This window comes from Diplotaxodon limnothrissa, linkage group LG9, assembly GCF_057381915.1.
Source record: "Diplotaxodon limnothrissa isolate DT_005_m linkage group LG9, D_limnothrissa_male_GT1.1, whole genome shotgun sequence".
Classification (NCBI taxonomy): Eukaryota; Metazoa; Chordata; class Actinopteri; order Cichliformes; family Cichlidae; genus Diplotaxodon; species Diplotaxodon limnothrissa.
In genome coordinates this window covers 542,450-558,546 of record NC_140604.1, presented here as the reverse complement: position 1 = coordinate 558,546, position 16,097 = coordinate 542,450, and the positions used below count along the sequence as shown (strand labels likewise).

The 16,097-nt window shown below is 38.9% G+C and overlaps 1 protein-coding gene across 1 annotated transcript in view; it reads left to right on the top strand.

The window, feature by feature from the left end:
• The first annotated feature begins 687 nt into the window (after nucleotides 1-687).
• itprid1 (ITPR interacting domain containing 1) overlaps nucleotides 688-16,097 on the top strand; it is a 35,025-nt gene continuing 19,615 nt past the window's right edge. Inside the window, exons 1-10 of the mRNA XM_085361854.1 lie at nucleotides 688-719; nucleotides 790-919; nucleotides 1,295-1,346; nucleotides 3,088-3,125; nucleotides 5,929-5,982; nucleotides 7,104-7,152; nucleotides 13,742-13,819; nucleotides 13,907-14,109; nucleotides 14,452-14,966; nucleotides 15,487-15,547. Coding sequence (XP_085217980.1) covers nucleotides 814-919; nucleotides 1,295-1,346; nucleotides 3,088-3,125; nucleotides 5,929-5,982; nucleotides 7,104-7,152; nucleotides 13,742-13,819; nucleotides 13,907-14,109; nucleotides 14,452-14,966; nucleotides 15,487-15,547 — 1,156 coding nt within the window. The 5' untranslated portion in view covers nucleotides 688-719; nucleotides 790-813. The remainder of the gene's footprint in view (nucleotides 720-789; nucleotides 920-1,294; nucleotides 1,347-3,087; nucleotides 3,126-5,928; nucleotides 5,983-7,103; nucleotides 7,153-13,741; nucleotides 13,820-13,906; nucleotides 14,110-14,451; nucleotides 14,967-15,486; nucleotides 15,548-16,097) is intronic.

Below are 16,097 nucleotides of genomic sequence, written 5' to 3'. Positions count from 1 at the left end.
CCCTTTTCCTCTTTCTAACTTTAGGGCAGACATTACTCATAAAACTGCCCATAAAAGAAAATCACTTTGCATTTTAAAGTCAGCCTATCAGCTCTTCCTGCCTGCTGAGGCCTGCTGCCATTAATGTTCATGCAAAGTGTCCCTGATAGGAAAGCCACTGTGCAGAGACAACCCGACATGCTACTTTAATGACCAAAACTTTCCTTTACCCCCCCAAAAAAGAAAAACACAGAACAATACTTCAACTTCCTATCAGCAGGAAAATCTGAAACATTTTGTAAAATGATATTTACAGAGAACAAAAGCTTGTATTAGGACATGAACTCTGTAACCAGCAGAGGAAGTAATAAGTAATTAAAAAATGAACAAAACTCTGATGAGAGCGAGATCGTTTCACACAATTACATGTTTTTATAACACTCTTAGAATAAACCTTTACGACATATCCTGGGGAGGAGTACAAAGACATTTTCTTACATTTTCATGTGGATGTACGCAGGCACACACTGATAAAATAAGAGCAGGAAGTATTCAAAGGCATTAATCACTCAACCAGGAAACAGTATTTCCTTGTAGGGCTGAAAAGTCTAACCAGGTCATTTGCATGTCCGTCCTTTGCTCTGTCATGTTTACAGTGTGGGAAGAGAGCGCGATGAAAGCTGCTCTCTGTGTTGATCCAGTTATAGGCTCAACTGTCTTGGTGCCTGAAATTCACACTGGTAAGTCATGTGTACATCAGCCTATAATTCTGTATACTTCATACTGATGTTCTGAAGTTTCTCTCTGTAGTTGTCTCCGTCCTACCTTCCTTTCATGGCGTTTGAAGGAGCTGCGGCCAAAAGGGCCAAACTCGTTGCATCCAGGGTCCACTGGGGCAACACGGGCCCATGTGTTTCCATTATGGACCAGGACACTCACGGTATGGAAACTACATGCACTTACATACCAAAACTAAAGAATACTAGTTGTTTGCCAGTTTTATTCTCGTTTGCTTAAAACCTCATGTTGCTAATATAAAGATAACTAAAGATGAATTAGAATAATAGTTCCCCAGATCATGTTAGTGTTTTCATTACTTTTCTGACATGTGACCCACAATACTTCCAACTTGTTTCCAAAAATAGCCACATGCTTCTTATTGTATTAGAAAGGATGTCTTTACTGTTAAAGTGTAAAATGACCATGTCAGTTCAACTGTTGCTGTTATGGTGCAATCTGTTAGTGGAAGCGTCCTGCTGCCGTCTCTTTGTGTTTACTGTTAGTGGTTTCTTTATAATTTGCTTGTCCACCGCAGGAAATCCAAGTCAGGACAGTGTTGGGAAGTGGCTCAGCACCAATGTCACTCAGTGAGTATCAAGGCATGAATACAGACTGCTTTGTCAGTGTAAACAGTTAGCAATCAACCTCTAAGATTACAAAATACCACTTCACTTATTTGTAGTTTTGTCACATTTGACCTTACCCAATATCATAGAAAAACGCATAATAGACACAGCATTTCATGCCTGCAGAAGTAGCATTAGCAGCAGGGAGAGATGATATCAGTAGTGAACAAAAACATGTGAAGGGTCCTCATTGTCAGAAACCATCAAGCTAAGGGGCTGATATGTACATACATATAAATGTGATAATAATGTAATAATGCGTTCCCATTATTATGTTCATGATGGCTTGAACATATCTCCCTCTGCTGGCAACATACTGCAACTTCCGCAAGTGTGTCCATTTCATGTTGAGGAGAGGCACGGCGTGCCTGTTACACGCTTCGCCGTGATAATGCCGCGTACTTTGCGGTGAATTTTTCACACGCCTAGTTGGGAACTGTTAAGCCCAAAACACAATTTTTTTTTTTAAATTACTCGTCTAATGAGTGACTAAGCTAGGCAGCAAAATTAAGGGTTCAAATCAAACGTTTTGGAGTCTAGATTTTTATGGAAATGACTTTTTTCTTTTTAAATCAAATCTCAATTACCCAGAAAACCTGTGTTCACCTGGTCACACCCCCAGCTGCTTTGTAATGATTCACAGAAAGTATCCTGGACCTAGTTTTATATATAATGTTGAAACATGAACTACATCCTTGTATGGGAGAATGTATGTGAAGACCCACTTTACTGACTTGGCTTCATACTAATGCAAGAGGAAAGGTGATCATTGTAACCTTCTCTGGTTCGATGGCTTTATTAACTCACTGGTTCTATGATCACAAGCTGAAAGTTACAATGGCACTAGGGTCAGTAGTCGGTATACTGTCAGTTTAAGTTGCAACAACACCAACAGTTTTATGTGTTCTTCCAGTACAGACAGCTGGTCAGGTCTGAGGACTGTTTTTAATAGATGATGACTTTTCATTGGGGCATTAAATTAAACAAAGACAAAAGATGAACTAAGCCACACTGATCAATATGATTTTGAGATGTCACTTCCTAACATCATTGTTGTTTTGTTTTGCTGAGAACACATTTTAAGAAACACAAATGTTTCCTGTGGATAGTAGTCAGAATTTCATTTTGTGCGTCATAGTTTTTATTTGATTGATCATGAGAAACATCCTCAGGTGTACTCAAACTCTTGACTAAAGTAAAATAAGTAATAAACTATTTACTACTACTTAGTAAATAGTTTATTACTTCTGCTACTTTACTACTATTACAGGTATTTACTATTTAAAGAAATAGTAAATACCTGTATAATTGACCTCATTTTTGTCATATTTGTGGAGGAGATTGAGGATGAAGATGGAGCATACTGTTGCCACCCTTCACACACAGTACCCAATGTTTATAAAGGATGGTGCCCACGACAATAGTACCGTATCCTGCCCACATTATGTGTGCTTAAGTGGACTACTTAGGATGTAGTGACTTGGCTTTATTTTATGAATGAAATAAAAATATAAATAGTTTATTTTTAGCATGAAGACGAGCTGCAGGGATATTTTAAGAGCATGTTTAGAATATGGCAGGTGGTGATAGTAAACGTATCCCCATCCCGACTCAGCGTAATGATCTCAGAAGTGATGGAAACTTACCTCTGTGTGTGAGTACTCTGTTCCTCCTTCTCATAAAATGTGACCTGTGTTTGCAGGGAAGATGCAAAGCAAGAGCCACTGCAGGAAGACGCAGGTACGAACAATGGGAATCCTTCTGTTTCTCTTTTGCCTGTAAGCTCTTTCACGCCTTCACTCCGCCTCAGCTGTATATTGTTTTATTCTTTGTGTTAGTTTGTGCTACAGAGTGGTGAGTACTTTGTCTGTTTGGATTCGGTTGTTTCTGTAGTCATCTAGAGCCCTTTTAAATGAGGCAGAGAGCTCCGCCTGCAAATACGAGCAGAAAATGTTGGTTATTCTATCCTGTAGAGTAGACGCTGCAAATCCTTGATAGACGAAGCTGTCTGATCAATAGATGTTGTTCCTGCTGTACGTTTTTTATACAGTCTATTTTAGATGATCCAGTCTCAACATCATGTGCTGTTTAATGTTTTAATGAGTTGTTTTTATCCAAAACGGCTGCCACAGTCATCATTATGCTTTTTACTGAAGACTATAACTACATTTGAACTAAAACTGAAAATCTGGTGGTTTGGAAATTAAAAGCTGTTCCAACAACATGCACACATTTATGCATGTTGTTGTGGAGCAGTATGAATTATGTAAGCCTTCTTGCCTCACCCCATCCTGAGGCAAGCCTATTCAAACAGCATGCAAATAGTGGTTGAGAACACCATGGGAACAACAAATAGTCCTTATGCCTCTTTCCCGCTCCGGCTCCCTGAAGAAAAACATCCAGCTCGCTATTGTGTCTGTAATTCAAGGCACTGTTGCTTCTTTGTTACACGTGTTTAAATCAAAAGAACCCCACACTATTCTCTGTTTGACTATAACAAGTCACTGTGGATTTTACAGAATGATGAGTTTGGGCTACAATATCTAGAGAAGAAAATATAACTTTAAGAGAATAAAAACACTGGTGACTGGTCATTTGTGCCATTATTATTCAACAATCATGAATAAACACATGTTTCTTGAACATTTCTACGTACCTGCGCTGGAACCATGTATTTTAACATGGCGTTACAGATCTCAAATCAATGTGCTGTTCTGTCAGTGACAAACAGATGGTTTGTTCATGTCTGTGCTGCTTTTGGCCCATTAGCTTAGCATCTAATGTGTGAAAGGGAAAAGTAATAGACAAAGATCTTCTTCATTATTATTATTATTATTATTATTATTATTATTATTTATTATTAAATGAAAGTGAACAAAAAGTGAATGAAAAATATGCTAGAAGGCATGGTATACATGCAACAGCATAACCAAGTGGCTGGCATAGTTTCCAGTAACATTTGTGGTGGTTTTGGTCTGGAAGACCTGCGGTCCAAAGGAGATACGTCCCCAGGGGTGGTTGAGAATAACCAAGCTAAGCTCCCATGGGACTTTCAGATACAGACGGACAAAGTGCTAATGGCTAACCAACCAGACATAGTGGTGGCCGACAAGCAGAGAAGGAAGGTCGTAATCATAGATGTAGCTATACATGGTGATAGCAAGATCAGGGAGAAGGAAGACAAGGAACTCAAGAAATACCAAGGTCTGAGAGAGGATCTTGAGAAGAGGTTGAGAGTAACAGTGGCAATAGTGGTCCCTGTGGTAATCAGAGCACTCTGGGCAGGGACTCCCAAACTGGGTGAGCGGCTCCAGCAGATCTCAGTAATGACATCTGAGATCTCTGTCCTAGGAACACAAAGATACTGCGCACACTGTCGTACTGTTCAAAAGTGCTACAAGGAAGGAACAGTGGTGAACAAGCGAAAGGGTCATTTAATTAGCCAAGACTAATTAAAGAGCAAAGGCTGGTCCGTACACAACGGACAAGTTACTATAGCAGCTCAAACTGATGAAAGACAGAAGGTGACCTCATCTGATGAAACACTTTTTCTTTTCGTGGAAACGTTTGTAAAAGACATGGCACCAGGATGCACTATGGGAAGACAACTAGCTGGTGGAGTCAGTGTGATGTTTATGTGTGGCTGGGAGTCCTTGGCTTCAACCATCCATGTGGAGGTTTCTTTGCCACGTACCACTTACCTGAGCATTGTTGCACTATTCCATGGAAACTGTATTCCTGTATTCAGCAGGTCACTGTGCCCTGCCACAAAGCAGAAATGAGCCTCAATCCATGGAGGCTACAGCCCACAATTCACAGGACTGAAAGGATCTGTTGCTAACATGTTAGCATCAGATACCTCTGCACACCTTCAGGGGTCAGTCCATGCCTCACTGGGTCAGGTCTGTGTAGCTGAAGGGGGACCCAATATTAGGCACATGGTCATGATGTTATGCCTGATGACTGCAACATAGTTTCAGTTGTACGGTACACTTACATATACCATGTTCAATTTCAAACAAAAGTTACATTTAAATGACAATTAACCCTCTATATTCAGGAGGAAAAATGAACCTTTGAGCTTGACAGAAATAGTGATGTGATTCATAGTGCCACATGGAAAACATATAATTGTAAGATTCTTTCCATTTTGACCTGGCCCTGTAAAATGCTTACTGTAGAGATGTAGACATCTTTGTGATTTCATGTTCCAGTCAGTGAAACGGCATACTTTCATCTAAGTGTATCTGCTTTGGCTGAAACAGAAAATGGAAACTGCATTTACACTTTTTGCACTTTTCTAAATGTCTAAATGACCATCAAAGACATTCTTACTGTAAACACCTAATCTACCTCCCATTAATGGCCAATTAAAATCACCAGTTAACCTTCCATGTCTTTGGACTGTGGGAGGAAGCCAAAGTGGATGCTTGTATAGCACTTTCTCCTGGGATTGTCTGTAAATCTTGCACAGGCCCTGACACTGTTGATGCACACTGCCGTAGTATTTTCTGGTTCTCACAATGCTGTATCTTCCCTTTAGGGCCTCTGCAGAGGAACCCCAGCAGTGACGATGACTTGGCGCTGGGTGTAGAAGGTAAATAGTGTCATTTCCTGGACTTGTAAGGCAACATCATCAGCAGGGATTCCTTACAAGCAAACAGAGCTCGCAGTTTAGGAAAATAAGTCACTGCTTAATCTTTCAGTGTATATCTTTCAACACCAGCAGAAAGTTGCCAGAATATCTTGTGTATTTATACTGAGGACAGAGTTGCTGTGTTGACACTTCACCACAACTATCTCAGTGTTTAGCTCATAGAAATCAGGACAGACTTCTTCGAGTACAGATTTCACCGTTTTCAAGTTTAGTCACAAACATGAACTACAGTCATCACAAACCAATCTGACATTTGATGTACCAGGATATAAAAAGGGTCATTTATTTGCTGCCAAGTCTTAAAATGAGGAAACCTGAGAGAAGCTATAGGAATGACATCATCATCATCATGTATTGACTTTTTTCACACACTGCTTTTTGGCTTCATGTGTGTTAGATAAACAATGACACGGTGGAATATGTAGCGTGTTGTTGCCCATCTGAGGTAAGACTGCACACATGGTTTTCTATTACACACTGATTTTTAAACCCATGTCCTGTACTTTCTTTTTACTATGTGTGTTTGCACTGCTGTCTTGGTCTGCGGCTCATTTGCTGATGACCTGTCAATCAAAGGTCAGGAAGTTGGCTTACTCGTATAATTATCATCATCAACATGGTTTATTCAGTATAACATTAAACAAACAACTAAGCTCATAAAATCACCATGAACGGGTTTACTGAGGCTTCAAAGCAACGAAGCTGAGGACATAATGATCACAGAGCTACAGACCACCTTTGGCCTGAGCATTACAACAAAGCACACACATGGAAATGACTGTTTCTGGACTCCCAGTCTGGGAGAGGGAGGCAGGGGCAAGTGCCAAAGCTTAAACATCCTCCAGAAGAAAAAAGGGTGGGAGGGTGAGGGACAGAGAAACACTTTCCTAATATAGCTCAGGGACTTTGACAGCAGACCTTTACAGGTTGTACCGACTTTCAACGAGCAGCAAATGTGTTGTTTCTGCCTTCCTGATGTTTCTGTCTGTGTTTCTGTCATTATAGCTCCACATGCTCCATTTGCTTTGCTATTTGGCTAACACGACCTTTCTTCCCTGCAGCGTCTTTATACGCCAAACAAGGAGTGAAGACGGTCCAGGAGTTTCTGCGGTAAGGAGATCGCTCTTCTTCACCATGTTTCTGTCAGTCATACAGAACCACACAGACAGCAGTACAGAGGGAGTCTGTTGTGACACAGCACAGAGCTCCACTTAAATGTATTTACAGAAGAATAGCTCATAATCAACCAGCATAGACGGATGAGTTTGTTGTTATCAGTGAAGGTGGTTTGAATATGAAAGTGCTGATCGTTTTAAATCAAGGACTAACTATTGATGATGCTTTTAGAGGTTGGATCAAATTTAATATGGTGAAATTTAAGGTGGGAATTAATCGAGGTATGTGCCAACATTGAATTTCTCAATGAACAATATGTTAGGGTGCACAATAGCAACAGTAAGATGTTTATTATAGTTCAGAGGAGTTTCCAAATCTGACTATAACCGACATGGTGGCATGGTAATTAGCTCTGCTGCCTCACAGCAAGAAGGCTCTGAGTCCGGCTGTTTCTGTGTGGAGTTTGCATGTTCTCCCCATGTGTGGGTCTTCCACAGTCCAAAGACATGCAGTGTTGAATCTAAATTGCCCATAGGTGTGCATGGTTGTCTGTCTCGCTGTGTTAGACCAGCCTGTGCAGGGTGTACCCCGCCTCTCGCCCAATGCTAGCTGGGACAGGCTCCAGCCCCCCTCAGCCCTGACAAGGAGAATGGATGGATGGATCTATAACCTGCTAAAAACTATAAAACTATTAAATTTAAAAAAAAAAAGAAGCAAAGACTTTCAGGGTTTAACTCAGCGCCAGGGAGAGGCTGCTACAAACACATATTACATAACTTTCAGTTGAAGCAGACTATAAGATATTACACATCCTTATATTAAGCAGAGCTAAGTGGTGAGTGAGTGCCACTTCAAAACTGTGCTTCATTAGAATTAATAAAACATGTTACAGTGATACCAGCGCCTAAAACTACAAATATAGTTGCACAACTACAAGTAATATTTACTAGGCAAATGAGCTCACGCTCCCCCTCTGCAAAGCACATAGTTTGCATAGAAAGTAAAAGGATCATGGAAAAGCTATTAGGATGCTTGACAGCTGTACAATAAATATGAATCAGCCAAGAGCAAAGGGGTCAAAGACAACAGGCTCAATCGGGCAGTGATCACCAAAGACCAGCAGAAGATGTGAGTGCACAATTAAACGTGTCTTTTCTCTTTTCTTTCTCTTTTTTAGTCTTGATTAGCAGGTCTGGAAAGATTGTGTGCTTTTGGCAGCTTAAAATATCAGATCTAATATGGTTGAAATACCCAAACACTGTACTCTAATGTAACTTGAATGTTTACAAATAAGCATAATAAATAAAATAACACTAAATGTAGGTATCTATCATAGCGTTTGAGCCTTTAAAGAATATAATGGGATTTCTGGTTTGGGTTGCATGCGCACATATATAGAAGGAGATACGAGATAAAAAGCTGGTCACTCTGATGAGCTACAGGTCACTTCATTTAACATCGGTAAGAAAGAAGCTAGGCCATTAAATATAATGCAATAATCCACACATGACAGGTGTCATTGTCTCTGGCTCTCAACTTCAAACCACCTGGTTACTAATGAATATGTAACTGAATGACTTCATCTATGAAAGCTTTTTAAACTAGAGCTGCACCATCGTCGCTAATTCAGATTTGAACCTGTCCAATCAAGTTTTGCAGATTCTGATTTCCTTTCTACAAAGTATAACTGACAGCATATGCAAATAAAAGCTCTTCAACAGAAAAAGGTTTCATAATAAAATGACTTATTAAACTTTATACTCTCTTTTAAACAGCAATAAGTTACAGTATCTTATCTCACATACAGTGCTCTGCTGTACTTCTATTTTATTTTAATTTTTTGTATACTTGATTAATCCCCTGTAGGGAAATGACACTGTGCATTTAACCCATTCACTCAGTGAGGCAGCCACCAATCCAGCCCCCGGGGAGCAGTGTGTGGGGACGGTGCCTTGCTCAGGGGTATCTCAGGGTAGCCATTGATCGTGGTGTGAACGCTCTACCTACTGAGCTATCTCCTCCCCCGTTTATGCTAAAAATCAGAGGATTCCGGTTGCTAGCTGATCGAGACATATCAGCGCACTCGTTCGATATTATTTTTTCATTTATTTCTAGAGTTTTCTTATGTTACGAGCTGAGCAAATTCATTGCCATAGTTTTGGAAGCCATAGATTTTTTTTTACCCTTGTTAACCAAATTGTATAACGTCTATCTATTTGTGCAGGGATAAATTCCTTATCATGTGAGACCCATCTGAGTTGTTTGAGACCAGTTCCTAGTTTAAGACTTTCACACTCATCAAACCATATCTTTAAAGGAGTTTTAGTCCATTCATTTAAATTATTTTTCTGTTCCAAATATAATTTTTTATCTCCTAATATTGTCTGTAGTGGTAATTTTAATTGTGTCACCTCTAAATATTTCCATTTTGCTTCATACGTTGGATCACACCAATAAATTAAATATCTTAATTGTGCTGCTTTAAAATAACTTTCTAAGTTTGGGAGGGAGAGTCCACCTCTTTCCTTAGGTAGTTGCAAGGTTATATATCTAACTCTTGGTTTGCGGCCCTTCCATATAAATCCCGAAATCATTCTGTTCCATAACGCAAATTGTTTAGCTGGTATGTGTACCGATATAGATTGAAAAAGGAAAAGCAATGGTGGAAGTATATTCATTTTAATCAGGTCAATCCTATTATACAGATCAAGTGGCAGTAGGTTCCACCTTTGAATATTTTCTTTTAATTCCCTTGTAATTGGTGAGTAGTTTATTTCATAGATTTCTGTCAGTGTTTTGGGAATCTTAATACCTAAATATTTAATTATTTTATTATTCCAATTAAATTTAGACATACTTTTGATCTTTGTTGTGGGTACGTAATTGTATGTGATCACCTGTGTTTTTTGTATATTTATTTTATATCCAGAAAGTTCTCCAAACGTTTCCATCTTTAACCATAACTTAGGTAAGCTTCCTTCTGGGTCTGTGAGGGTCAGCAAAACATCATCTGCATATAATCCCATTTTATATTCCGTATCCATATCCCTTTAATTTGTTCATCCTCTCTAATAGCTTGCGCCAGTGGTTCAATAAATAGAGCAAACAGGGGTGGGCTAAGCGGACATCCCTGCCTGCATCCCCTCTGCAAGGCCACTACTCCAGTTAAGCTCCCATTTATTTTTATTCTTGCTGAAGGTGAATAATATAAATTTTTAATCAGCTGAATAAAAGGGTCTCCGAAACCAAACCGTTCCATAACCAAAAATAAATAATCCCACTGGACGGAGTCAAACGCCTTTTCTGCATCAAGGCTTAGTGCAATTGATTCCGTTTGGGATTTATTCATATAATCCATTAAATGTAAGGCACGTCTTATACTGTCTTGTATCTGTCTGTTTTTGAGAAATCCTGTCTGATCTTCGTCAATAATTTCTGGTATAATATTTTTAAGCCTTTCTGCTATTATTGAGGTGAATAATCTATAATCCATATTCAGAATTGAAATTGGTCGATATGAGCTGCATTCCCTTTTGTCCTTGCCCACCTTTGGAGTTACTGAAATGATTGCCTGTCTCCAGGATGCTGGTGACTCCCCTCCCTCCAACACATAGTTAAAACATTTTAATAATAGTGATGATAATAACTCTCTAAAGGTTTTATAATATTCTGATGTAAATCCGTCCATACCCGGCATCTTATTTGTTTTTGTTTTCGCAATGGCTTTATCCAGTTCTTGTTTAGTAATTTGTTGCATTAGTCTTTTGTTTTGTTCCCGTCCAATATTAGGTAAATCCAGAGAGTGCAAAAATTTCTGAATGTTTAGAGGGTCAGCCTTTTGTGTCTCTGAATATAAGTTTTTATAATAGTTTTCAAATGAGTTTTGTATTTCTTTAGCAGTGTAACACATTTTTTGTGTCTCATCATCTTTTATACTGTAAATTCCTCTTTCTTCTTGTTGTTTTTTAATTCTCCAGGCTAATAGTTTCTTTGCTCTAGGGCCGTAATCATAATACTTTTGCTTAACAAATCTGGCCTTTAATTCTTCTTGTTTGTCATATATATCATTTAATTTACGTTTTGTTAAATTTATCTCTTCCAATGTTTGAGAGTCTTCAACAGTGGCGTGTTTAGTCTCTAAATTCTTTAATGTAAGTAGTAACTCATTAATTTGCCTTTGTTTCTCTTTCTTTTTGTACGAGGACCACATGATCAATTTTCCTCTCATTACCGCTTTGGATGCATCCCATGTAACACTTGGGGACACCTCTTGATTATCATTTTGTTCACAGTAGTTTTTATACTCATTTCTTACAAATTGTATACACTTGGTATCGTTTAACAAACTCCAATAAGTCATTCTGTCACAAATGTTTTAAAGGCACACTGCTTGGTGGTTGGTTTCATAGACCCATGGCAATGGGGGAGAAAACACCTGAATTCAAAGGTTAAGTGGTGTGTCTGTCTATTTAATATATGCTGTTCTAAAATCCATGTTCATCATAGTGTGTTAATAGGCTTTCGCAGATCCACTAATCCACTAATCATCAGTGATGATTCTTAGTTACTGTAAATATAAATTACTCTGACAGTTGGTACGGATTCAGATTGAAAGATTAATATCACTGGCATTAACTGAGTCAATCGAGGAGATTACAAATGCTATAGATCAGAAACAGTATGCAGCTGGATTGACACAATCAGTCATGTCTTAATCAATAAACGGTAAATAGTACGGGATCAGGGGGATTGTACTGCACTGGGTGACAGGAAACAATTTGTGAAGCTGGGTGACTATTCTTCATCATGCTTGGACATCACATGCGGTGTTCCACAAGGCTCTGTACTGGGTCAAAAAATGTTCATTATCTATAATAATTTATTATAAATTATATTTGTAAGGTATCTGATATATTAAAATTAGCATTATTTGTAAGTATTTTTTGTTCTGGGAGGGAATCCAAAGGACCTGCTGGATATGATCGACTCAGAAATGTGCAAAATTAAAAAGAGGTTTGACATAAACAAACTGTCACTAAATATGTAAAACTGCTGATTCATGGTGTGGAGACTGAAAGAGTTCTGAAATACAAGTTTCTTGGTGTGATAATAGATGATAAAATAAGATGGAAGTCTCATATAAATAATTTACATAACGTTTCAATATTAAGTAAAGTAAGAGACATTCTGGACCACAAGTCACTCCAGAGTCTCTATTGTTCATTGCTTTCACCATCTCTGCATTACTGTGCAGAGGTTTGGGGCAAAGCTTATAAATGTTCGCTATCATCAACCTTCATATTGCAAAAAAGGGCCATAAGGATAATCCATAAAACTGGTCACAGAGATCATACAAATCCCCTATTAAAATCAAAAATACTAAAATTCACAGATCGGGTTCATTTTCTCACTGCACACATTATGTATAAAGCAATAAACAACCTGCTTGTTGACAATGCTCTGTTTTCTAAAAGGGAACATCCCTGTATCTGTATCTAAAAAGTGATTGCAGCTCTGTGTGGAGACAGACGTCCCAGCAGGACCTGAATGTGGTTTTTGCAAAGCACGAGGAGGAGGCGGGGCTTTGATCACCATTTTCACAACAGCAATGTGTATATGTGTGTGTGGGTGCGTTTATATAAGTATATACATATGTATGTGTAAATTTGTACATTTTTTAATGTGTTAATGGGGTTATAAAAATAATAAAGAAAGAAAGAATATTAATGAAGAATTTGTGATGGACTGAGCATAAACAGGAAGTAAAGTGCAGACTATGAGTTATAGTGGAAAGGGGGGTGGGATTAAATAAGCATAGGCTTCTTCCTGCATGTAAGTTATTTATTATTATTGTTTGTTTTCCTTTTGTTCTGCTTTGATTGTTTGTCACTTTTTCCTCTCGTGTTGTTCTTGTTATACTATTCTCACATGTTCAAAGTAAAGATTCGACACAAACGGTGGCTTTTGAACTGAGGACACAGCGACGTGTGTGTGTCTGTTTTTATTGTGGTGTGAGTTCTTGTGTCGTGTTTCCCTTTGTGTTTTACTCTGTCATGTTTTCCATGTTTCTGCAGCGCGTCATGTCCGTGCTCTCTCTCGTGCTCTCCTCCACTCCCACATCATGTTTCCTGTTTTATTTTGAAGGTGCTGTGTTTTCATGTCATTCTGTTCAGTCCAGCCTCCCCTGTCTCGTTATGTTTTTCATGTCAGCTGTGTTCCTCGTGTGTTCTCACCTCCTTGTTATCCCTCTGTGTATTTAGGTCAGCGCTTCCCTCAGTCCTGTGTCGTGCCCTCCCTCATGCTGTGTGGTCCCAGTGTTTCCTCGTAGGCATTATTTCTTAGAGCTACCCAGTCTAGTTTAGTTTCGTACTTCCTTGTGTCCGCAAATAAAGCTGTGTTTCTGCCTCAGTCAGTTTGCGTTTGGGACTCTCCTGCCTGCACACAGCCGTTTCATGGCAAATTGAAATCATGAAACTAGTTTATAAGTTCAAATCTAATATTTTAAAATACTGTTAAGTATCCTCGATTTATATATAAATGCATTAAATCAAATAAAACCTCGTGCTTTGATTGTATCATACAGGTGGAGCAGCTCAGGTCCAGCCCTTAGTAGGTGGAACAGCTTTAGCTCAGCAACTTCAGGTCACTCTGGACCACTCAGGTTAAACACTGACCGACACACAACAGAACTATACAACTGGAACTATTTGAATCGGTTCTGAGCAATTATACCTTCTCATACTTGCAGTGTGATGGATGTACTTAACCTATGGAACGACGACCCAGAAGAGATTCTCTTGGACCTGGGCTTTGGCTGTGATGAGCCTGACCTCTCTGGACGCATTCCGGCACGATTCATTAATTATCAGTCTCATGCAAGAGGAATAAATCTCCAAGTGTTTCTAGAGGCTCAGAAAAACCGTCTGGACCTGGAGAACCCAGACGTCAGCAGTGAGTCCAACTGATTCCTTGTTTCTTATATAAAATATTGACATCTGGTGACAAATATTTGCTTTCATACTGTCATCAGTGAGGTCCACACTAATGGAGGCTGATGAGATCTGGTTCACAGTCAAGCCCCCATCAAACTCAGATTGTTGATAGAAGTGAAAAAACAAACAAAAGCCTGTTTTCAAAAGTATTTTGAAGGCATCAGACTTCAGCACACACAAGGAATACTAAATCTGTGCTACAAATACACAAACAATGGAGAGACATTGTTTTCGTGATGCTGTACGTTGTATAATCAAGTCCATATTTCTGAAAACAAGACTTTTTTTCTTCCTATCTCAGATCGGTTTAGACAACTTGAGGTTCTACAGCAGGTCACTACAGCATTCTCCAGCTTTATAGGATCTTCCTCCTCTCCACTGAAAGCAACACAAGGAAAAGACCTGCCTCCTGAGGCCCAGGAGAGGAGAAGGCGCATGAGCATGCTGTTCAGACGAGCATCAAAAAAGTCACTTGGCCAAATACACAGGAATAAAACCCATGGCCTGACTATACCTGCTGCCAACTGTGTTCCTGCATCTGAGTCACAGCAACCCACATCCAGCCCTAGAGACAAAAACGTCTGCTTAAAAAGAGTTAAACCAGGCTCTCTAGAGACTGCGTCTCTGAGTACTTTGGCAGAGGAACAAGGAAATGATCCAGACCTTCAATCCCAACATCCCTTGGTTTATTTACTATCCCAGGAGGGAGCGCTCAAATCTGCACCCCTGAGAGAAGGTCACCCCTTGGCAGCTAAATCTTTCTTACAGAGGAAGAAGAGCCAAGGACAGATCAGGGAATCGTTTGAAATGGAGGAGGCAAGTTGAAGTCTGTTATAGAACAGAGAAGCCCTTAAAACCTGAAATATGAAAACAATGGACAGTTTTTTTAAAATAGAGAGTTTAGTGAACAATTTTGTTTACAAAATTAATTACATATTAATTTCCATATATTTCATTTGTATCATTTATGCTACATCTGGTATTTTTTTTAAATAATTGCTTAAAAAAGTGTTGTGCAATTTAATTAGGTTTTTCACACCATTGTTTTTCTTGTGACATTACCAATACGTTTGATGTGTCACATGGCCCTCTTCCTATTGTATCCAAGATGGCCGACTTCTAAATGGTCACCATGGTCACCACCCACCTTGAGGAGTTTGCCCCCTCGCATCTACTAATGTGCCACAAACAGGACTTTAACATCACCAACCATTCCCATGTTATTACGGTGTATCCGTATAAATGGCCCACCCTGTATATCTAATATTTTTCCTTCTGTGTTGACTTCCTGTGAGTTTTACTAATCATACACATTATATTTCATATCTCATTCTAGATACAGAGCTTTGATGAAAGCAGTGTTGCAGTGAGCTACGTGGGAGGAGCAGAAAACTTTGGTTAGTAAAACTGTACAATTACAAAGTAACAAGACTGTAGCAATTAAAGAAATATCAGCAAAGTTTTCTCTTCATAGAAGTAACATGGAAAGAGGACAAAGTGGATGCTTCATTCAGGTGCTACATGATCTGTTAAATCTCTGCATACCTTCTCATTCTTTGCTGTTTTTTATTCACTCACTATTTTTTATTCAGTCCCAATTATAAAAGGATAAAAACTTCCTCATACATGAAACATCTGGGATTCTTTGTAGGTATGTAATTCATGGACATAAACAGAGCACAATTACATTATTTGCATGCAGTTTTACCATCATGGAAGAGTCTACCATGATCCAGAGATGCAAAGTCGTTACAGGCTTTGGTCATTTTCATATTTGGATCATTGCTGTCAAACCAAGTATTACATCATGTTGTAATTGCAGCATTAATATGTGATCGAGGGAATTTTATTGCATTGCTCTCTTGCACCCTCAAGTGCAGAGACCAGAGCATGTTTAATATTTACACAGTTGTGTTTTAGGTACATCTAATTAAGCTTTTGCTTAAA